The sequence below is a fragment of the Lynx canadensis genome, chromosome B3 (assembly GCF_007474595.2).
Source record: "Lynx canadensis isolate LIC74 chromosome B3, mLynCan4.pri.v2, whole genome shotgun sequence".
NCBI classification, from domain to species: domain Eukaryota; kingdom Metazoa; phylum Chordata; class Mammalia; order Carnivora; family Felidae; genus Lynx; species Lynx canadensis.
In genome coordinates, this window is record NC_044308.2 from 141,410,872 (window position 1) to 141,432,939 (window position 22,068).

At 53.8% G+C, this 22,068-nt stretch overlaps 1 protein-coding gene across 1 annotated transcript in view; it reads left to right on the forward strand.

The window, feature by feature from the left end:
• Positions 1-22,068, forward strand: part of EVL (Enah/Vasp-like) — a 152,971-nt gene that overhangs the window by 78,701 nt on the left and 52,202 nt on the right. The window contains 1 exon segment of the mRNA XM_030319957.1: positions 16,405-16,573. Coding sequence (XP_030175817.1) covers positions 16,405-16,573 — 169 coding nt within the window.

The following is a 22,068-nucleotide window of genomic DNA, read 5'->3' on the forward strand; positions in this document are numbered from 1 at the left end:
GTGGGGGCAGGTGTGAAGGCCCTGACGGGCACGGTTTGGTGGGGTCAGGGGTCGAAGAGCAGGGAAGCTGAAGCTCCTTGGATCTGGAGAGGGAAGGAGGTGAGGGCAGAGGAGAAGGCAGGCCTTCTCACACAGAGCCGCCAGGCCTGGCAAGGAGTTTAGATTTCCTTCGTTGTCTTAGGAAGCCTTTGGAGGGTTTTAAGCAGAAGGAAAGGCGTCCGACAGAGGCTTAAGAAAAATCACTCGGGCCGCTGCGTGGATGGTTCTCCTTGCAAGAGTGGAGGCAGGGGGCCCTCCCAGGGCTCTTGCGGTCCTGCAGCGAATCGGGGGTGGTTTGAACTAGGGACGGGGCAGCCGGTGTAGGGGGGCATGTGCTTCGGAGGCACGGGCTCCAGGACATCCTGGTGGGTCAGATGTGGATGTGAAGGAAAGTGATTCACACCTGTCTCGGGGGACCTGTGGTTTCTTTTGCCACAGTGGGGATGGGAGCCTCGGTACAATAACTGGAGCGCCGGCTGGGGTCCGTGGGGTTTTGGAGCCTGCGTCGGCAGGCTCCCGGTAAACGTCGGTTGAACAAGACCACAGCGAGCGGGAAGCGGCTGATCTCACCGTGCGACAGGAAAGGCTACGGAAGAAAATGCATCTGCCCCTTTCCGTGGAGCCAACTAATCTTAATCCCTTCCCTGTCTCCCTCCTGTCTTTATTGCACTTGGGTGTTTTATTTTTTCTAAAGGCTTCTCACCTTCCAACACACTGCAAACTTATTTACTATTTAAAAAAACTTTTTGGGGGCGCCTGGGTGGCTCAGTCGGTTGGGCGACTGACTTCGGCTCGGGTCATGATCTCACCGTTCGTGGGTTTGAGCCCCATGTCAGGTTCTGTGCCGACAGCTCGGAGCCTGGAGCCTGCTTCCGATTCTGTGTCTCCTCTCTCTGGCCATCCCCCGCTTATGCTCTGTCTCTCTCTGACTCTCAAAAAATAATTAAGTGTTAATAAAAAAAAATTTTTTTTTAACTTTTTTAAGTGTATTTATTTTGAGAGAGACAGAGACCACATGATCAGGGGAATGGCAGAAAGGGAGAGAGGGAGAGGGAGAAGGGGAGAGAGAGAGAGAGAGAGAGAGAGAGAGAGAGAGAGAGAGAGAGAATATCCCAAGCAGGCTCCGCACTGTCAGCACAGAGCCCGACACGGGGCTCAAACTCACGAAACCATGAGATCGTGACCTGAACCGTAACCTAGAGATGCTTAACCGACTGAGCCACCCAGGCGCCCCAAACTTATATACTATTTTATTGGTTGTCTGTCTCCACCCCTCTAGAATGTAAGTTCCAGGAGGGGAGGTTTTGTGTGCTTCGCTCACAGACACAAAGACAATGCACATTTATCCAAATGCTGCACGTCGTTAACTGCGTTTGTCGTATGACCCTGGAGATGCCTGGGCTACCAGAGCTGCTCCTCGGTGCCGCTTCCTGGCGTGGCGTGGTAGAGAAGAGGCCAGAACGGCAGACGGTCCACTTGCTCTTGGCCAGGGAAGGCGCCGAGGCTCCCTGTACCGTCGATTCTTAGTCGGCCGTCTGGGCACGGTCATTACCGCCTGTTCCGCTGTCCTGCAGGTCTTGAACGTGTAGAGGTGTGAGAAGCCTGGGTCCACCCCCCAGTCCTTCTGGCCCACACCTCTGCCTCTGCAGCACGGTTTGGAAGCCCGTCTCTAGGAGTAGGGGGTGTTTCCTTTGACGTCTTCTCCCAGGCAAGTTAGAGAGCCCCAGAAGCTCACGGTCAAACGGGCCCTTGGAGATCATGCTGTTCAGTTACTATTCCCAGGGACGTGTACCCAGATCCTTTGGGGAGCTTCCTGAAACTTCTCGGTCTTCTTCTGTCCCAAAGAATCCAACGTGCCTCCAGTTGCGGAGCATCATCACAGTGATTCTGGGTTGTTCCCGTGAGAGTGTGTTGTGCCCTGCGGGTGTGCTGGGCAAAACGTGGCTGAGAACTGGTCTGATCCAGGGGTTTTACTTTGGTAACACCCCAGGAAGAAAAATAAAAGCTACCCTTTTTTGAGTGTCCATAGCAAGCCTTATGCTGCTTCTGTTCTGTACATTGTATTTAATCCTCATCTCCGGAGGCGTTACGTTGTTAATCCCGTCCTGCACGTGAGAACAAAGGTCAGCAAACAGGTCACTCGTTCCAGGTATCGCTTGACAGAGTTGGATTTGAAACCAGGTCTCTTATGTTCTCAACAGCTAAGCTTGGCTGTAGCCTGTCGAAGGACCTTGCCCCAAATTGCAGAGTCAAAGTTAGGATCGGAGCGTCTAACCTCTGTTATCCTCCGCGGTCTCTGATTTCACACTGTTCGTACGACGAGAGACAAGGAGACCTTCTCTCTCCCCCTGTGGCACCCCATGCCTACCTCTGCCGGTCACCCGTTCGTTCATCACTGTGCTCCCCGCCTGCCCCAGGACACAGCGGTACTCGTGTCTGCCCGTCCCCGCACCTACTCAGACGTGTATTGAACTGAGCCGGTTGCCGTGCTGGTAACGAGGGGTGTTAGCTGGGGGCTCAGCCGGGTCTCATTCCCTCAGGGACCAGCATCCTGCCCCAGTCCTTGTCCCCAGGTTGTGCCGACACGCATTCCATTTCCGCAGGCGGTCAGAAGCACATACTGCGGGGACACAGGCATGTACTGGGATTTACGAATGTTCTTGAGGTCCACATGGAGTATCCGACGGCTCCCGAGGAAGGACTGTGTTGGTGGCCTTGAAAGAAAGTGTGGGAAGGGGGTGTGAGACAGGTTCGGTCTAAGAACATCAGGCTCTGTCAACAGTTGGTGGGAATGGTTTTTCCAATTTCACTAGACTCCACAGAGAAGTGGAGACCAGCTGTCCAAGCATCTGGGACGGTGGCATTATAATGGAGAAAAGGCAACCGTCTTCATTGCAGGTGACGTAGCAGTCTGACCCTCCCAACCAATTTGGACGGAAGAAAAGACGTCCGGGCTAACATTGAATTTAGGCTTCGTTCACCCAAAGCCTTCCTTTAATTCTGCCTCTTACGGAACTGGGGCTCAGACGGTCAGCATTTGAGTGTCTGTGTGTGAATGTATGCAGACCTCACCCTCTCTTTTCATTGCTGTAGTTCAGCCGCTCTCATATGTGGTCAGGAGAACCACCCTTTTAGGGGGTGAGTCAACACTGTGTTTTTAAAAAAAATTTTTTTTCAACGTTTTTTATTTATTTTTGGGACAGAGAGAGACAGAGCATGAACGGGGGAGGGGCAGAGAGAGAGGGAGACACAGAATCGGAAACAGGCTCCAGGCTCCGAGCCATCAGCCCAGAGCCCGACGTGGGGCTCGAACTCACGGACCGCGAGATCGTGACCTGGCTGAAGTCGGACGCTTAACCGACTGCGCCACCCAGGCGCCCCAACACTGTGTTTTTGATAACACTAAGGCAGTGTTTGCCTTTTTCACTCTTATTTCACAAATGCACAGTGGAATTTTCCAGAAGCTACATGACGTGTTGACATTGTCAACTGTGACAGGTAATGAAATGTGTGCCTGTGCATTCTTGTGTTTTGGTTCTGTTTTTGTTTGGGGGGTGGGGTGGGTTTAGAGAGTTGCTTCTTTATTTGTTTTTATGTTTATTTATTTATTTAGAGAGAGAGAGAGAGAGAGAGTCTGCACAAGCGGGAGGGGGGCAGAGAGAGAAGGAGAGAGAGAATCCCAAGCAGGCTCTGCGCCGTCAGCACAGAGCCCAACGTGGGCCTCGATCTCATGAACCGTGAGGTCATGTCCTGAGCCCAAACCGAGAGTCAGACATTTAACTGACTGAGCCACCCAGGCGCCCCTGTGCATTGTTGTGTTTTAAAAAATTCTCAGTTTTTAAAAAAAATTTTTTTTAATGTTTATTTTTGAGAGAGAGAGAGACAGAGCATGAGTGGGGGAGGAGCAGAGAGAGAGGGAGACCCAGCATCGGAAGCAGGCTCCAGGCTCCAAGCTGTCAGCACAGAGCCCGACGCGGGGCTTGAACCCACAGACTGTGAGATCATGACCTGAGCCGAAGTCGGACGCTCAACCGACTGAGCCACCCAGGCGCCCCTAAAAAAATTCTGTTTTAATTTCAAATATGGTAAATATGGATTGACTTACCCCACATAAACCAAAGCTTTGTGGCATTCTCAATAATTGCTGTGGGTGTAAAAGGGTCCTGAAACCAAACATCTCAAGAACCGCTTCCGTGAAATAGTCATGTGCGTGTACTACGGGAAGCACGCACAGAGTTGGTAAGCGCCCAGTTCGGGACGGTGGCTCCCGCAGGGAAGGAGGGGCACTGAGATCTGGGGAGAAGGTGCAGGGGTGTCACTGAAGCTGAACCGCTTTATGAGGTGACACCACCGCATAGAGCGAGTGGTGGGCGTGCAGGAACCTACTCCCCATTTCAGGTGTGAAACGGCTCCGAAAAAAACGTTTTAAGTGTAGAACCTAACATTCAACATGTTTCAGGCCCGTTTCCATCGAGGGGAAAAAAGTCACCCTCGGGATGGTTAACTAATTACCAAGGGGGAAAGGTACCTTTCCCCTGGAGAGATCTGGCGCTCATCCGCTTCAACCGCTTGCCTTTTGAAAGGGAGGCACCGCCATCATGTGCTTCCTGCTGTGATGGGGTCCAGTCGCCTCCCCCTCCGCTGTCACCTCTGTCAGGTTCTCACTGTTGTTCACTGTGAACTTCATCCTGAGGAAGCCGTCCAGAGTGTGGACAGCCGACAAGCCAGTTGGCCGGAACTCTTCACACAAAAAAGTCAGTGTCGATGGAAAACATCAATTCTAGCTTAGCTTAAAAGAGAGTAGTAAGCAGGCAGCCCAACCACACGAAATGCAGGAGGAGATCCTGGATCCAGAAGAATTTGGGCAACTGTAATATGGGCTCTGTACCAGAGTTATTAGTAAAGTTACTTTTCTTAGGTATAATAATGGTATTTAAGTCCTATATTGGCATGTCCTTATCTTCAAGAAATGTGTGCCAAAAACCTTAGGGTTGAAATACCGTGATGCCTGCAGCTTACTTTCAAATGGTTCAGAAGGGAAAAAAAAAACAAACATAAAAGAGATAAGTCCCACGTGGTAAAAATGCTGTAAGTAAAGCAGAAAAGCTGTACCGAATGGCAGAGAGGAAGATCTGTGGTGTAGACACAGCCCATCCACATACGCCACAGGACCCTGGGAAACCTACTTCCCTTCTCCAGGCCCGTTTCCTCCATCTAAATAAAGCACTTGTATTTCTCAGCTCTGACAAAGCTGTGGCTCCAAGTCCCTCTGTTTCTCAGTCACTGAACTGGGACATGGTGGTGCCCGTGGTGCGTCCGACCGGGACTTGAACGTGTGTCGAGCAGAGGTGCAAGGCCCAGGGTGATGGCCGGGGAGGCCGAGCTCTCCCCTCCGTGCCTTTGCTGACACCTGTTTGCTTGCCGGAAGCACCCCCTTCCTCCGGAGCAGGGTTATCCGTGCCCTCCTCTTGTACCCGTGGTCCTTTGCACACACCCGAACACAGCACTCAGAGCCTTGTAGACTGTGCACGTGTGCCCTCCCCTCAAGGACAGACCGCATCTTGTATTCAACAGATGGCTGAGTTTCTCTCAAGTACCAGGCATACTTGAGACATAGTCAGTACTCAGTAAATCAGGTGTTTTCTTGCTCTGTTTTTAAATGAATGCAGGGAGAGAGACAGAAAAGGCAGGGATGGCCAGATCGCACATGAGTTGTGGTCCCTGCACCCCCACTGAAGAGTCCTTGAAGGTTTAGAAATACAACAGCCTTGGGGCGCCTGGGTGGCGCAGTCGGTTAAGCGTCCGACTTCAGCCAGGTCACGATCTCGCGGTCCGTGAGTTCGAGCCCCGCATCGGGCTCTGGGCTGATGGCTCAGAGCCTGGAGCCTGTTTCCGATGCTGTGTCTCCCTCTCTCTCTGCCCCTCCCCCGTTCATGCTCTGTCTCTCTCTGTCCTAAAAATAAATAAACGTTGAAAAAAAAAAAATTAAAAAAAAAGAAATACAACAGCCTCCAAAACTAGGCAAACTCAAAAGCACGCATTTATCCAAAGATATTTACTGAGCAGTCACTAGTCACAGTTCCCGGAACTACAGAGATGAGCAATATTTTAAAAACGAACAAACCGAGAAAAGAACCATCCTCGTGGGGGAGAGAGAAAACCAGCAGACTTTCAGAACAGTGGTAAGCGGTATAAGGAAAAACGAAGCAGCCTCTTCTCAGTGGGGAGGGCTCACACTCCCTGGAGGTGGCATAGACGACAGGCCGGAGGAGAGTCCGAGGGCGGGCAGAGCAGGGCTCCGGGCCTGGCATTCGAGCCGCCCTGGCAGCCAGGCCTGGCTGGGAGGCTCTGCACCCGCCCCTCCGGTGGACGAGCTCAAGCGTGGGCATTCCACAAGACAGGACCCAGCAGCCCAGGTCCCGCCGCCTGGACGCCTGTGGTGGTTCTCCAGGCCACACCGAAGAACCTGCTGGAGACCCGGGTTTTCTATGTGGACGTGGGAAGAATCAGAGGTAACGAGGGCTGTGCGTGTGGGCGCAGGAGCGCTTCGTCCTGATTCCACCTGATCTCGGCTCACGCAGACCTGCTGTGACCTGAGCCAACGCTTCTTGCTCGAGATGGTGGCTTGGCGGCTAATCATGGCAGTAAACCACGCTCCTGTTAATCTCCTCAGACTTCGCCGAGTCCCAGCCACCCTGAAACCTAGTCGAGAAGGATCATTTCCCTCATTTTGCACAGCCAGGCACGTGCTTCCCCAAGGCCATGCGGCTAGCGGATGACAGGCCAGACCTGGGCAGACTCTGATGCCGTGCCCCCTCCGCCTCCCCATACGGTCTCCACGAGGGACAGTGTTGGTTGGATGTCCCTGGCCCGTGTTTTGGTGCACCTCTGGTTCCTGGCTGACACCAGCCACCCGGCCTTTTCCAGACGTTCCCTCTGCCCCTGTTCACTGGGGAAGACTGGTCAGAAAAGGGGCAGTCCGGAGATGAACTGAGCCGTAGCACCACCAGAAGAGCCAAGGGAAAGTTGCTTGGGCAAGGGGGCTAAGAGGACAAGAACGAGGGTGAGTCTGTCCCCTCTGGTGCCCTGGAACGCCACCAGTGGCTCTGCAGAGAGCGGCTGGCATGGAACGGAGGGGAGGGCCCCGGGGAGACTGCAGGGCAGCCTAGGGGCGAGGGGGTGCTGTGTGTGTGCGTGGAGGGGGAATTGAAAGGTGAGTGGGGACACAGAGGGAGTGAGGCCCAAGAAGCCAGAGGCAGAGACCTCCAGAGGAAGGAGGAAGGCAGGGTCCCAGCTAGAGGTGTCTGCCCCTCCCCCCCAACTTCCCCTTCCCCGGTGACTCTGGACAAGTCACTTAATGTAACACAGGGATAAATGTAATCACTTGCCCGTGAGGGTTGAGTATCTCATGACATCATGTAGGAGGTGTGCTTCACGCTTCAGAGAGTCGGGTGTGGTGAAGGAGAGGACGGCCCCCTCCCTACGGCCCCCTTGCCTTGGCGCTGGGGGGGGGAGCCGAGCACGTATTTCTCTGTGCTGGGGCGCCCAGACAGGTTAATGCGGGCTGCACCCTCCCCTGCTGCCAGCTGAAGGGCTTCCTCCCTGGTGATTCTCAGCCTGCTTTTTCAAGTTCGCTTTCGTTGCTTGCGTGTTGAAAGTAAACAAGGCAGGACGTTACAAGCCGCCTCAGAGTCTGGCTCTGCTTCTGCTTGGCTTTGGGAACATTTATTTATGGCCACTTCTCTCTGGCCTCCCCCGTTCCCTCCTCACATTAATTCACTCAGCCCCTGCTGAGCCTGGGCTCTCGAGGGTGGTGGTACCGTGCCACGCTGAGGGCGGGGGGGTGGTGGGAGCTGGTGGCTCACACCGGGGCCTGAGCTGTTCACCTAGAAGAAGACCTGGGCTGTATTAGCTCCGTCTTACAGAAGAGAATCACTCCCACGGAGCCCCGTGTTCTCCCTGTGATGGCCCTAGCGGGTACCCATCTGGTGACTGAGTGTGTTTCTTGCTAGATTACAGTGTCCTTAAGGGCAGGACACATCCCGTTCGTCCCATTCAACCCCAGAATCTCGCGGTGTGCCTTCCCCCTGGTAGTTATTAAGGGAATGGGAATGAATGTTCTGAGAACCAGAGGTTGGCTGAAGGCAGTGACTCCTGACCTGAGCTTTGAGAAGGGGTAAGACGTAGACCTGTGGATGTAGGAGGGAAGGCACCTTAAGGAAGAGGAAACGCCTTCTTTAATTTCTTGAATGATACCAGAGAGTCATTTTAACGGACCCGGCATCAGGAGGATGCTTTTGCTGCCAGACCCGGCCTTGCCACCAGCCTGGTCTCTGCCAGGCACAGTGCGGGCAGCCCAGTTCCAGGACAGCCAGGAGGGAGGGTCCCTGGGACCGGCAAAGAATTTGCCCTGTTGTCTCAGGACTCCGAAGATAAACCGGTGGGACGGGAACTCTGGCCTGAGCCTCTGACCACCCCACAGGGAAGCCTGTCTTGAGGTGGTGGTCCCTGAGGACCCTCTGCCCAGCAGAGGGACCTGAGGTAGATTGCCGGTCCCCTGCCGCGAGAGCCGTCACACGCCAAGGCACAGCATGTGCTAGCAGGGTCCGGAGAAGGACCGTCTAACTTGGCCTGGGGCTCCAAGGGGAGCTTTCTAGAGAGAGCAGCATGAGTAGCAGTTGCGGGTGAGTAGGCGTTACTGGTAACCTAGGCCGGAAAAGGCGTCCCAGGCAGGGGGACTGCACGAGCAAGATCAGAGAGGCCACGGAGAATGGGGTCAGTGGGTCGTGACGAGGACGGCAAGGAGCAGAACGTGAAGCAAGGGCCACCTGCCTGCCGAGGGCAGGGATTTTATCTGGTAACAGGCACGACTCCCGTTCTCCAGTGCTGGAGGGCTCCAGCTGCTCCTCCAAGGATTTCCCGAGGAGGGGTCTCAGGATCTGTGTTTTAATAAGCACCTTCTCTGACTCCTAGGCGCACAGTGTTGAGAACCACGGGCACAGAGTGAGAAGAGAAGTTCTAAGTGGTTCACACTGGGGAGCACCACGATTTAAAGTGGTTTTAAAAACCTGGGGGCGCCTGGGTGGCGCAGTCGGTTGAGCGTCCGACTTCAGCCGGGTCGCGATCTCGCGGCCCGGGAGTCTGAGCCCCGCGTCGGGCTCCGGGCTGACGGCTCGGGGCCTGGAGCCTGTTTCCGACTCTGTGTCTCCCTCTCTCTCTGCCCCTCCCCCGTTCGTGCTCTGTCTCTCTCTGTCCCAAAAATAAATAAAAAACGTTGAAAAAAAAATTAAAAAAAAAAAAGTATATATGTATTTTTGTAAAATTATAAGTGGGTGTTTTTGCAATTTTACGTACGGTTGATTCTTCTTTCTTGCAGATTCTATATTTTCCAGTTTGCCTATTTACTAAAATTTATTTGTAACTCCAAATCGATCAACAGAAACACACATTAAAACAAGGTTATGGGGGGCGCCTGGGTGGCGCAGTCGGTTGAGCGTCCGACTTCAGCCGGGTCGCGATCTCGCGGTCCGGGAGTCCGAGCCCCGCGTCGGGCTCCGGGCTGACGGCTCGGAGCCTGGAGCCTGTTTCCGACTCTGTGTCTCCCTCTCTCTCTGCCCCTCCCCCGTTCGTGCTCTGTCTCTCTCTGTCCCAAAAATAAATAAAAAAACGTTGAAAAAAAAAATTAAAAAAAAAAAATCTGTTTTGGAGCAAAGACCCCTTGAGGACACGGTAAAAGCCTACTTCAGAAAAAGCTCGCACGCTCACTTTTGCAAATAACTTCAGGGAATCCTTAGACTCAGTAAGCCTTTCTGTGCCCCCCCCTTTAAGTACCCCTCGTATAAGCGGCAAAGAGAAAACCTCGCACAAGGGGGGCTGCAAGGGGCCCCCGGAGAGAAATGGGAGCCGAAGAGTAGAAAGAGGCAGAGGCAGGAGAGACTTTCAGAACTACGGACATGGTGGCACGTTTGTTCGAGACAGGAGATGAGGGTTCTGAGTGCACATCGGGGACAGAAGCCAGGTTCCGAGGGGGCCTGGGGCGTGAGCAAGTGCTGAGAAAATGGGGGAAGCAGGACAGGCAAGAGCCTGATGGGAGAGCAGAGGGGGTGGGCAGTGGGCACGTTCATGCCAGCTCACATCAGCCCCGCCCCTGTTCACAGGTGCTTATCAGGTGCTTAACCTGAGAGGGGAAGAAAGAGTTCCCAGTAGGGGCACCGCTCACCCTGGCTCCCCGCACGGGCTTTCCGGTTGTCCTGTCTGGGTATTAGTGCCAGATGACCTGCCCTCGGCCCCAGGTAAACCCGCTTCCCAGTCCCGCTGGGGAGACAGAGTCAGACTGTGCGATGAGTTGTTCTGTCTGCAGGGGGCAGCGGCCGAGTCAGGGCACCGGGCTGAGCAGGAGGGGACAGGGAGGGGGGATCCTGTCTTTGCAGAAGTGATCCTCAGCTGACTCTCACGAGGAGCTGGGGAGGGCAGCGCGCACTTGCCCAGGGCAGCCTTCTGTCTCCCCAGCCTGGGCGGGCAGCGGGGCGAGGCCAGGGGGCCCCTGCGGACGCGGCCGCCTCCCAGGCACTGGGCGCTGTAGGCCCAGCTCAGAGTCGAGGCTTCCCGGCCCTCCGATCCCGGGCGTCATGAGACCAAGAACAGTGTTGGTAATCCGTAACAGATGCTTTGGTTTGGCAGCCACTTGCCCTCTCGGGATAAATGGAGCGGGGTTGTAAACGGAATGTTCCCACGGGCTCACAATCATGAACACACTTAGCCACTTGGAGTCATGTATTCAACAAACAATTATTAGCGTCTACAGCACACTCACTGGGGTGGCAGAGGGGGCAACAGCAGGGTCCCCACAGTCTAGTGGGGAAGAGGAGGCCGATGCGGGTACTGAGGGGCAGGACAGACTGAAAAGTGCTGTGGGCAGGTGCAGAGCCGAGCACAGCGCCAGGAGCCGGCCTCTGGCCGCGGGGGTCTCCGTGCCCAACCCCGGGCTTAGTTTTCCAGCAAGCCTCTGTGATTACGCCTGTGCCTGTCTGTTCCCTTTTTGGCTTGACATCCTTTGTCCTTGCTTGATAAATCTGTACTCTGTTCTCTTAAGCTTTTGTTGAAAAAGCCCAGAAAGGTCCTTACTGGTAGGGTGGCAGGGGATTCCCAGTTGACTGCTCTAGAGGGCGTGTGGCTGGGATGGAGGGGCTGCATACTCCTGGGAGAAGGTCAGAAACCTCCTTCCCGGTCTGACGCGTCACGTCCCACAGCTGGCGGGGCAGGTGTCCTCCGCTTTTCCAGAAGCATCGGCCGGGCGAGAGCGTGAGGCCGACTTCCGGCTGCCTGCACTGCGGGCTGGGCTGCACGCTGTTCCTGTGTATTAGTGTTATCTCCAGATGCTCAAGGGGTTTTCGTGCCAGGTCCAGGAAGATCCCTGGCTGTGTACAGAAACTTTGGGGTGTGGTTTGCGCCTTTTCTTTTTAAGCGAGGCATTTCAACAGATACTCAGTAGCAGTCTCTGATGTGTGGTCTAAAAGCATTAACTGCTGAGCCAGTGACAGGACTGGTGGTGCCTCGCTTGGGGCTGGGCCCAGCAAGTACTCACCGCTGTCCGAGGGACTCCCGAGGTCAGATTAGCCTTGAACAGTTGGGGAAACTGAGGCCCAGAGTCACACAGTCTTTCTCCTCTAAGCTCCTGACAGCAGGACTGTTCAGAGCTTCACAGATGTCTCACATGCCACCAGGAGGGAAATGACAGCCTTCAATTTTTTGCACACTCCTATGTACGCATACCCATACACATACCCATACAAACGCCCAGATGACAATAGGATTGGACCACTTGTCCCAACAGAGCCTTCTTCTGGGAGAGAGCCTGGTTGTACCTACTGCTCAGAGCAGCCTGTTAGGTCCCGCGGGGGAGAAAGTCCATCAGGCTGGTGACCCAGCGTCATGTAGCATAAACCAGCCTATTCCGACGCATTTCCCCCCTGCTAGTCAGCTGGTTGTTTTGATCACATAAAGAGCCTGTCAGAGAGAGGCCCTCATGAGACTTGACCTTAGCTTCCCTTCCAGCTCCGTGTGCCTCCGGGCACCTCAAAGCCGGGGAGGGTGGGAGCTGTGTGGACCGGTCAGCACGGGCACAGAGTATATGTGGCCTGCTGGGGGTTGGGGGGTTGGCAGGGAGGAGGAAGGAATTGTCGATTTTCATTTAGTAAAGGAAATTTTATATGTACTTTTCAAAAAATAATTCACTCATTCATTCATCGTATTTTTAAAAAGAAAACATTTGCGGGGCGCCTGGGTGGCGCAGTCGGTTAAGCGTCCGACTTCAGCCAGGTCACGATCTCGCGGTCCGTGAGTTCGAGCCCCGCGTCGGGCTCTGGGCTGATGGCTCAGAGCCTGGAGCCTGTTTCCGATTCTGTGTCTCCCTCTCTCTCTGCCCCTCCCCCGTTCATGCTCTGTCTCTCTCTGTCCCCAAAATAAACGTTGAAAAAAAAAAAAAGAAAAAAAAAAAAAAAAAAGAAAACATTTGCCTGAACCGCCCTCAGATGCTAACTGCTTTAGACAAACAAAGTTCATGATGTCTGGGGACGGTACAGAGTTTCCATACCCAGCCAAGATGCAGAGAAGACAGGTGACTACGTAGAGCTCAGAGACCAGGTCCAGGCTGGAGAGCAATCAGTATCCTATGAAAATGAAAACAAAAATCCCAAAATACAAGCAAGATGAATCTTAGGCAGAAGACATGGGTATTTTCTTGCATTTCAGTTTCGTTAGTGGTGATAAAGTAAACAGAGTCAGGCCAGCGCCGTTCAAACGGGGGAAAAAAAAGAATGGGGTTTTTTGGTTAACGCCAGGTTCGGTTTGCACACGTAAGGTGTTAAAAACGGCAGCCGCAGGGAACCCGTGTCTGTAATTACAACGGGCAAGATAGCTGTTGGTGTGTAAGCACGTGCTCGGGCAAAGCACAGTAGTGGGCACTTCTGCCCATGCCACCCTGAACGACATGTGGTGACCCCAGGTCCCCCCTTCCCCCGGCCCCGGCCCCCAGGAGCTGCAGTTCCCTGCATAGCACGCCGGCTGAGCTGTTTGCCTCCCCCGCCCGGAGCCCCACATCCCCTTCCTGAGCTCGCCTGGGGCTGAGGCCCTTCGTGGGCAGCACACAGGGCGTCTTCTTCAGAAAGTCACAGAAAGTCTCCAGGCCCCCCAGCCCCTCCAGGGCCGCTGAGGCGTGAGACGAGCCACCGCGTGTTCGGGTAGCTGCGAGCTCTGTGAGGGCAGGGACTGCCCTGCTCATCTCCGCATCACTAAGTGTCTTTGACTCACTGGCCTCTGTGCTTGTCACACTGATGTGAAAACATGACACTCGGCCGTAGGACCTGGACAGGGAGGGAGCACGGGACAAAGCAGGGGTCACTGGAGGAGAGTGAGCGGGGACGGCAAGGGGGCTTGCGGCTTTGTCCCGTGAGTAACAGGGGAGGTCCCTTCAGCCGTCCAGTGGACCATCCCAGGCCGTCCAGGACACCTGTGTGACTCTGGAGGACACAGGGAGGGGAATGTCGCTTAGAACGAGGGGGGGCTGCCGAACGGCCAAAACCACTTCACCACCGAAACTACTTTGGGGAACAATAAGCCTCCCGCCAACAAGCGGTTTCGGTTCAAGGCCTCGTCTGCACGTAGAGCTGCTTTAGAAGGCCTGCTGCACTGGTCGTGACAGTGGCTTAGGTCATCTCTAGGCCCTGAGGTCCTGCAGGGAGCATTGATTAAGCACCTGCTGTGTGCCAGGCTCCGGGCCTGCAGGCATGCCCCTGTCTGTGCTGTAGCAGGGCAGGTCACTTTGGGTCTTCCACAAAGCAGACCCCAAGACCCTTCGGATGATAAGCGGGCGAGAGATTCGCGGGGAACCGTCAGTGAAGGACAGAGGGAGTGGGAGCAGGCAGGGGGAGCCTCAGGCCGTGATGCAGGTGTGAAAGGAGAAGGGGCAGAAGGGCCTAGTGGGAGGCGTCTCAGGCCGATGCAGGGCCCCGAGCGAAGGTTTCCCCCCTGGAAGTTTCCCCCCTGGAAGATTCCCCACGTCAGGCAGGAGCGAGCTGGCACATCAGTCGTTGGTGGAGAGCAGCCTGAGAAGTGTGGCCTCTGTGCATGCCTTGGTGGGGCACCCGGGGCGGCGGAGGCTGGGGCCGTGGGTCAGTTCCGCTCCCACAGCAGGAGATCTACAGGGCACACTCGAGTGGCGGCTGCACAGGGATTCTAGACAGCGTGGCCCATCTCACAGTACCTTCCCGGATTTGCTTCCCCAGGGTCATCCCAAGGGCTTCCGTGGGCCCGTGCCACCAAGTGGTAGGGCTGGGGTCTCCGCTCAGATCCCTGTGACCGCGGAAGTATGTCGGGATCGCATCAGGAACACACACCTGCTTGGCATTCACTGTCAGCGACGGAGCGTGTCAGCAGCGGTCAGTGACACAGTTGAGGCCATAACTTTATCTGTGCTCGCTTCACGTGACTGTGGAACCATGGTCTGAACCAAGGCCTGTCTGCTGCTGTGTCCTCTTTCCTCTCACTTCTACTGGGTGTCATCAGCACGGGGCCGGAGCACTCCTCCTCCTAAGTGCAGTCTCGTGCAAGATACACGGTCTCAGGCTCCCAGACTCAGAAAAGTCAAAGCACAGCACCATTTGTTTTTCTTCTTTCTCTCTAACCTGGCTATCTGTGGGGAGGAACCACGCCTGTTTTGATCATCACTGATTCCCCCTTAAATGTTTGTCGAATGAATGAATGACTTACGGGGAGAGAAGAAGCAGCACCGTTGCATAACAATTCACTCCCGATATGCCTGGCCACGCACAGAGCTCTCAACACACGGCTTGGTCGGCTGAGGTCAAGCCCACCCAAGACTCTTGAACCCCAGAGCACAGCTGGGGGGGGGGGGGGGCGGCCAGCAGGACGTTTGAGACCCAGCACTGGCCCAGCAAGTCGTTGGCTGGACAGTCGTCAAATGTAAAGCAAAGCAGAGGAGCATGTGTGGCAGGGCTTGTGTGTACCCTGGACACACAATTATTGTTAAGATTGTATCAGTCTGTGCACTAGGTCACCTGCTGTCTGAGTCACAGGGGAGCGGGGTCCTGGGGAAGCCCAGTTCTTTGGGAGACTTAGGAAGTGACGGTGTAGGCCAGGTGGAGGTTTCCAGGTCAACCGAGGGCCAACCCCCAAACACCCCTATTTTGTCACCCAACCACTGGGGCTGGGGGCAGGGATCTTTTTCAGATACTTTGCTTCTCTGACTCCTTAAGTGGACATCACATGACTTTTTCTTGTTGAGACTGCTTAGTCTCAACGTTATGATTATCTGTTACGCAAACTCCTTCTGTATTGGCCTCGAATTGTTGGGCTTTAAATATTGTTTCTAATTCTGAAATTGCATTTATATGCCCTCCTTTGCTGATAACTGCCACTCCTCACTGTTACGGGCGTGCCTGACCTTAAGGAGCATGCCTTACCTTTTCAGTTTGGGAATTCTCGCGTGCTAGAGACTGAGAAACTATGCATCCAAGATTATCGGGCTCATATGTCAATGAAGAGGCCAGTGGGCTCAGAGAGCCTCCCTCTCAACACCCTGGCAGGAGCTGTGGTGCACTGATCTTGGTAGATGACCACTTTCTCTCTCCCGGGGCTTTTAGTGCTGCTCTCCTGTTTTCCGTCATGTTCTTAACAGACGAAGCTGCTTGGGAAATGCCTTCAGCAAAGTATGGTACGACCATCTTGTAGTGTCATCTATATCACTCTGTTCTACAGAAGGTCAGCTAATTGTGTTGTTGTCCGCAGAGCTTGTATGATGCTTCCCTATCATAATGTCAGACGTTGAGCCTTTTGTTAGATGTTGTGAAGAATATTATGTGTGTCATCTGCTTTACAGTCAAAAGAACTGGGTGGAAATCCCAAATTTAGTCTCTGAATACCTGTGTGAATTTGTGTAAATCTTTCCAAGTCTCTGAGCCACTCTTTGCACATTTACAAAATGGGGGCAGCAAATGGCTACGTCCTACGTTGTGACACTTGGATGCTTTTAACGCAGTGTCTTATTTAACACCATGACCGGAATGGTGTAGACAGTTGTAGTTGGAATTCCTGTCTCATTCAAGCACTTTTTCCCTGAAGGGAAGGCTGTCTTTTCTAAGCTATGGGAAATGTTGGCACAGTATTTCCTCTCTACTCCTCGAGGTCTTTGGAGAATGAAAACAGCCCTTCCGGGGGCAGTTGAAAGCCCTGACGGTTGGAAGTTCCTTTGTGTCAAGGAGCGGTCGGCCTCCGTTTCCGAAAAGGGAAAGCCGGCTTCCAGAACCCTTACAGCTGAGGCTGACGCTTAAGTTTTCTCTCGGTCTGCAGTGAACAGAGTATCTGCCAAGCCCGGGCTTCCGTGATGGTCTACGATGACACCAGTAAGAAATGGGTACCAATCAAAGCCGGCCAGCAGGGATTCAGCCGGATCAACATCTACCACAACACTGCCAGCAACACCTTCAGAGTCGTTGGGGTCAAGCTTCAGGATCAGCAGGTGAGTGCTGGGGCCACAGGTTATAGTCAAGGGCGTATGTCCCCCCCCCCATCACACACACATATGGTGAAAATAGGTAAAAATACATCAATAAAATCAAAATTTGGAGTCAGAAGATCTGGGTTCACTTTCTGCCCCCATCTTCTCCTACGAGACCTTGAGCAAACTATCTGTTCTGAACTTCATTGTTCCCATCTGTCTTATAGAGAGGGTCATCCCCACTCTGTCTTCCTCACTGTGTTGTTGTCATATACAACATAATATAACATAGAATAAAATAATGGATGTGAAACGGCTCTGAAAACGATACTGCAGACCGTGTTAGTGTTACTTTCCGCCTGCGTGGCCATAAGTGATAACGCTGTGAAAAGGTCTGGTTCCTCGGCCCCCAGAGTGTTGCTTTGGAAGGAATATCAAGGTGACGTGAAGAGTCTGAGATCACTTCTGTCCCTAAGAGCACATCCCGGGCACATCAGACCAGGTGGCTCGTGAGTGTGCCTGGTGAGTCTGTGCAAACACACACGAGATCAGTCCGCCTGTGTGTGTGAGGAGTAGTCGTGCCCACGTAGCTCAGGCAGAGTAGTGTGCTATGACCCGGACTAAAATAGAGATGTGGAAGAAGGGTTTGATGTAACTTAACCACAGTGACTCTGGTTGCTGCTTCAGTGTTCTTCCTTCAACTCTCAGAGATCGACAGGGACATTTTTAGCAGTGAAATTAACAGTTCTGTGGTTTCAGCATTTACGAAAAACTCTACCCAAATGACGTCTCCGGGCATCCTTTGTCGGCCCAGCCCTTGCTAAACTGAGCAGCAGGTTAGCTGTTGTCTCTGCAAGAATCCGCGTGTTAGCAATTGGAAAACCAAGAACAGAAACTTAGGACTCTTGTTTTTAGTATGTTGCCTATTGAATGGGTTTCTGCTTTGGCCAGAACAGCCCTGTTAAGTTTCAGATTCTTGTGACTGAAAGGGAGAGCCCCACCTCAGGACCCCGCATAAAGGTTCCAGCCTGGAGCTCTTGGTACCTTCAGAGGCATCACTTTCCCTGGTCGAAGAGCCTTACTGCCAGCAAGGTTTTTCTAGAAATCTTCCAGAAGCTGCTTCCCTGTTCCTCCAATTCATTGGTTCTGGCTCCACCTGTCAGAGGTACCCTGTCCCACGTATCGCAGGATATACAGCCCCAGTCATGGCGACCGCCAAAAACATCTGCCACGTTTCCGTAGCACCCCTGGGTGGTGGCTGGGAGGGCGGCACCTCCCCGCCATGTGGCTTTGACGTAGGCCCGTTACCCGGTGCGGTTCCTGAATCGCCGTGGGTGGTCCCTGGGTGATTGCTTTTACTGTGACAAGTTTCCCGTGCCCTTCCCACCTCTTGATTGCCCTCCGGGCACACTAGGAAGACAGCGCAATGTGCTGGAAATGGCCGGGCGCCGCAGAACGGGACTCCCCGAAGCCAACACGCACCTTGCTCTCCGGGGCCTCGGCAGGAAGCACACGTCGGGGCTCCTCTGGGAGGTGACCTTTTCCCCCACGTGGGGAGGGACTGGCGGCGGGCCTCAGTGATGTCCTGGAGAAATTTGAAGGCTCTGTTGACTCTGAGAGACTCCCAGAGGCTGACAGAGAAGTTACCGGCACAGCCTTCCACCTGGAATTGCGTGTTCAAGCAGCAGGTTCCTGGAATGTGGTTGACACTCTTTCCCCAGATGGATGGCTGTGTTCCTGGGAACAGAAAAGGCGTTCTTAGTAGCCAAGGCCCTAGAGAAAGTGGCAGGAAACCTGGCCCACAGTGGCGCCTCTGCGCCTCCAGAGAAAAGATTGATTTCCACAGATCTGGTTTTCAGTCCGTATGGAGCGCGAGGTCAGACATTTCAGGACAGGCAGAGATCCCTGGGTTTATAACCCAGTCAGGATATCATGCACATTTCATGCGCCGTATAGCTCATGCAGCACTTTTCATGTCTATTATTTCAGCCTCCCAGGAACCCCAGAGGGTAACAGTGTATGAATTATCACCCCTGTTTTGCTCAATAAGCAGATAGAAAGCCAGGTGATCATTTGTGGCGAGAGGGACGGGCACACTGTAGTGTCGTTAGCGGAGGGCTAGCCCGAGTCTCACATTACAGGTGAAGAAATACCAAAAGGCTTGTAGTTGAGAACGAGTGATGGCACCAAAAATGTTAGCGAGCTGTCAGGCTGAATTAATACCAGGGGTCCAGAGGAAGGGGGCTTATAGCCCCGCTCTCTATGTGCCGGTCAGACTTCACCTGGAATGTCGGGACCGAACCCAAGTGCCACAGGCTGGGATCTGTAAAGGGAGGGCGCCCGGACGGTCACAGGTCTGCCAGCAGCACTGCACTGCGGGACGGCTCAAGGGGGAGCAAGAGAGAGTCGCCAGGAGAGGAGAAGGCCGAAGGGGCAGGGCCACGGTGTCCACACCGCCCACGGACTGTGCGTGGAGGAGAAGGCATGCTTTTCTGTGGACCCCCGAGACGGGGCTAGGAATGCCACGTGGACACTGTTATGAAGGTTTGAGCTCCGTGGCAGGAAATGCGTTCTTCCACGCACGCTGTTGGAGGGTGGAACGCAGTGCTTTGCAAGCCCGCAGGCTGGCTGGCTGCTTGGTAAGAAGTCTGGGAAGGACGCCCCTTCTTTGGTAGAGATTTGGATGAGCGACCAACCTGTGGGTTCTGTGGCTTTTAGACCGAGGTGAATGTGTGGGTCAGGGAGACTGCTTTCCACCATTAAGTGTCTTTTTTTTTTTTTTTTTTTTTTTTTTTGTCAGGGGCCCTTGACTGCTTGTATGCAGAGACCTCAGAAGCAGGCTCGTCTTCCCTTGGAAGACAGAGAAGGCCCCCTCACTCAGTCCTACACCCGTGCCCCAAATAAACACGCAGGCTTGCTAACTGTGGGCTCGTGCACAAAACAACGTAGGACCTTTTAACATAAGTTTCTCTGTCAGCAGCTGTCCAGATCAGTCCTTCCAAATCTCGGAGAATCATTTTGCAAATAAAGCTGATAAGGACACAGGCTGAAGTGGAAGAGTGGGAAAAGGCAAATCTTACCAACGGGGACCAGGAGGGGGCTGGTGTGAATGTGTTACTGTTACGATAGGCTTTAAGGCCAGAAGTGTTACTAAAGGTAAACAAGGACCTTTTTAAGGATAAAAAGGTCAAAGGAAAATGAAGAAAGAACAGTCCTAAAGTTGTACACATCTAATGATACATGTTCAAAACATATAGGGGTGCCTAGGTGGCTCAGTCAGCTGAGCGTCTGACTTCAGCGATGATCTCATCGCTCTGGAGTTCGAGCCCCGCGTCGGGCTCTCTGCTGACAGCCCGGAGCCCGCCTCAGTTCCCATCTGCCTCTCTCTCTGCCCCTCCCCAGCTTGTGCTTTCTGTCTGTCTCAAAAATAAATGTAAAAAAAATGTTTTAAGATAGCAAAGAAAACATATAAAGCAAAACGGACAGATCTAAAGAGAGAAATGGACAAATCCGGAAGCAGAGTTGAAGCTTCTAATCAGACCTCCGAGAAACCGACTGAACAAGCAGACGGAAATAAGTAAAGAGATAGAAAATAGCATTATAAGCCAACGTGACCTAATTTACATTTATAGAAACCACAGGCAGAATATAGAAGGTGGAATATAGTCTTCTCACGTCTGCACCGAACATTTACCAAAACAGACCAGGCGCGGTCGTGGTGACCCTCTAAAGCCTCCTCTCATCTTGCCTCAAGATTCCTCAACCATTCTTTTTTTTTTTTTTTTTAATTTTTTTTTAACTTTTATTTTTTATTTTTGAGACAGAGACAGAGCATGAACGGGGGAGAGTCAGAGAGAGGGAGACACAGAATCCGAGGCAGGCTCCAGGCTCCGAGCTGTCAGCACAGAGCCCGACACGGGGCTCGAACTCACAGACCACGAGATTATGACCCGAGCCGAAGTCGGCCGCTTAACCGACTGAGCCACCCAGGCGCCCCCAACCATTCTTGACTGTAAGGTGGTTTCCAGACCTCCTTCCACCGAAAACATTTCCCTCTGGCTTGCTCTGGTTGGCTCTCGGCTCTAAAAGTGCAGCACCAAAAGCGGAGACACTTGAACACAGAACTGCTGGTAGGGACTCCCCGCGGCAGAAAGGAGCAGGACCTACCAGGCCACTCTGGTCTCTGCCGCCGTGAGTGTGCTCTCATCTTAAAAGCAGCTAACCAGCACTCTCTCGCTCTCACTCTCTCTGTCTCACTCTCTCGAAAATAAAGAAACTTAAAAAAAAAAAAAGCCACAGGTGGGAGGTGGCACCTGCGTGGCTCAGTCCAAGCGTCTGACTCTTGGATTTCAGCTCAGGTCGCGATCTCACGGTTCATGGGTTTAAGCCCCGCGTCGGGCTCTGCGCTGACAGTGCGGAGCCCGCTTGGGATTCCCTCTCTCCCTCCCTCCCTCCCTCTCTCTCTCTGCCCGTCCCCATTCACGTAGGCTCCCTCTGTGTCTCTCTGTGTCTCTCTCAAAAATAAATAAACTTCCAGAAGAAAAGAATGGCTAACCAGAAGTCACTGTGCCCCTTCTCATGCATACACGCCACAAAGCCTCCAGCCCTTTTTCTGGTGATCTGGAGCTAACCCTAGAGAGAGCCACCCCAGGAGCTTTGTGCCAAAATGTGAAACAGTTGTTTCTTTAGCTGATTCAGCTCGCCTGAGCTCACATGTGCTCGCTCTCTCTCTCTCTCTCTCTCTTCCCCCTCCACTGTGGGATGCCCCAGACCCACCTTCCACCTGGCTAAGACTTGGAAAAAAGCTGTTGTGGATAGTGCCCGTATCTGCTGTCCTCTGGCTTTACCTTACCCAAAGCGCGGCAGAATGGAGCCGTCGAGAAGAGTGATAAATCAGGGGTCGCGTCTTAGGGCCTAGCCCGCTAGCAGGGCGGCTTGGCCACGTCCCTTTGCGTTTATGAATCTTTTCCTGAGCTCACCTCCCTGGCCCACGGGGGCAGCAGACGGGGTTAGGTCCAGCTTCAGATCACAGAACCTGGAGCCTCAGAGCCAGCGGAGGCCGAGCAATCCTGAATGTCTCCTAAAGCAGACCCTTCCCGTGGCGTCACCCACAGCCTCGTCCACGCTCTGCTTGCATACTTTGGTCTGCAGCGAGCTTGCTGTCTCTCGGTGCTCGCACACGCGGGATTTGACCCTCGCGACGCGCCATGAGGCTGCCGTGCCGTAGGCGTGTCCACTCTTCCCACTTTCCAGGTCAGAAAAGGGGTGACTGTTAAGTTCCATGAGGTCGGATCGTGTGACGAGCGGCAGACAGCGGCTCCGGGCCTCCCGCCGCCTTCCCCGAGCCACACTTAACTACGCGTCACCTCGAAGGACTTGGAAATACTTCCCCATTAAGTGTCTGCGAGAGTAGTTGCGAGGCCGGGCCGACCCGGAGCGACTCCCCCAGCTGCTTGCGGGCACCTGAAGGTCCGGGCTCCGCCCCCATCTGCTCTCCACCTTCCCTGCTGGGCCTG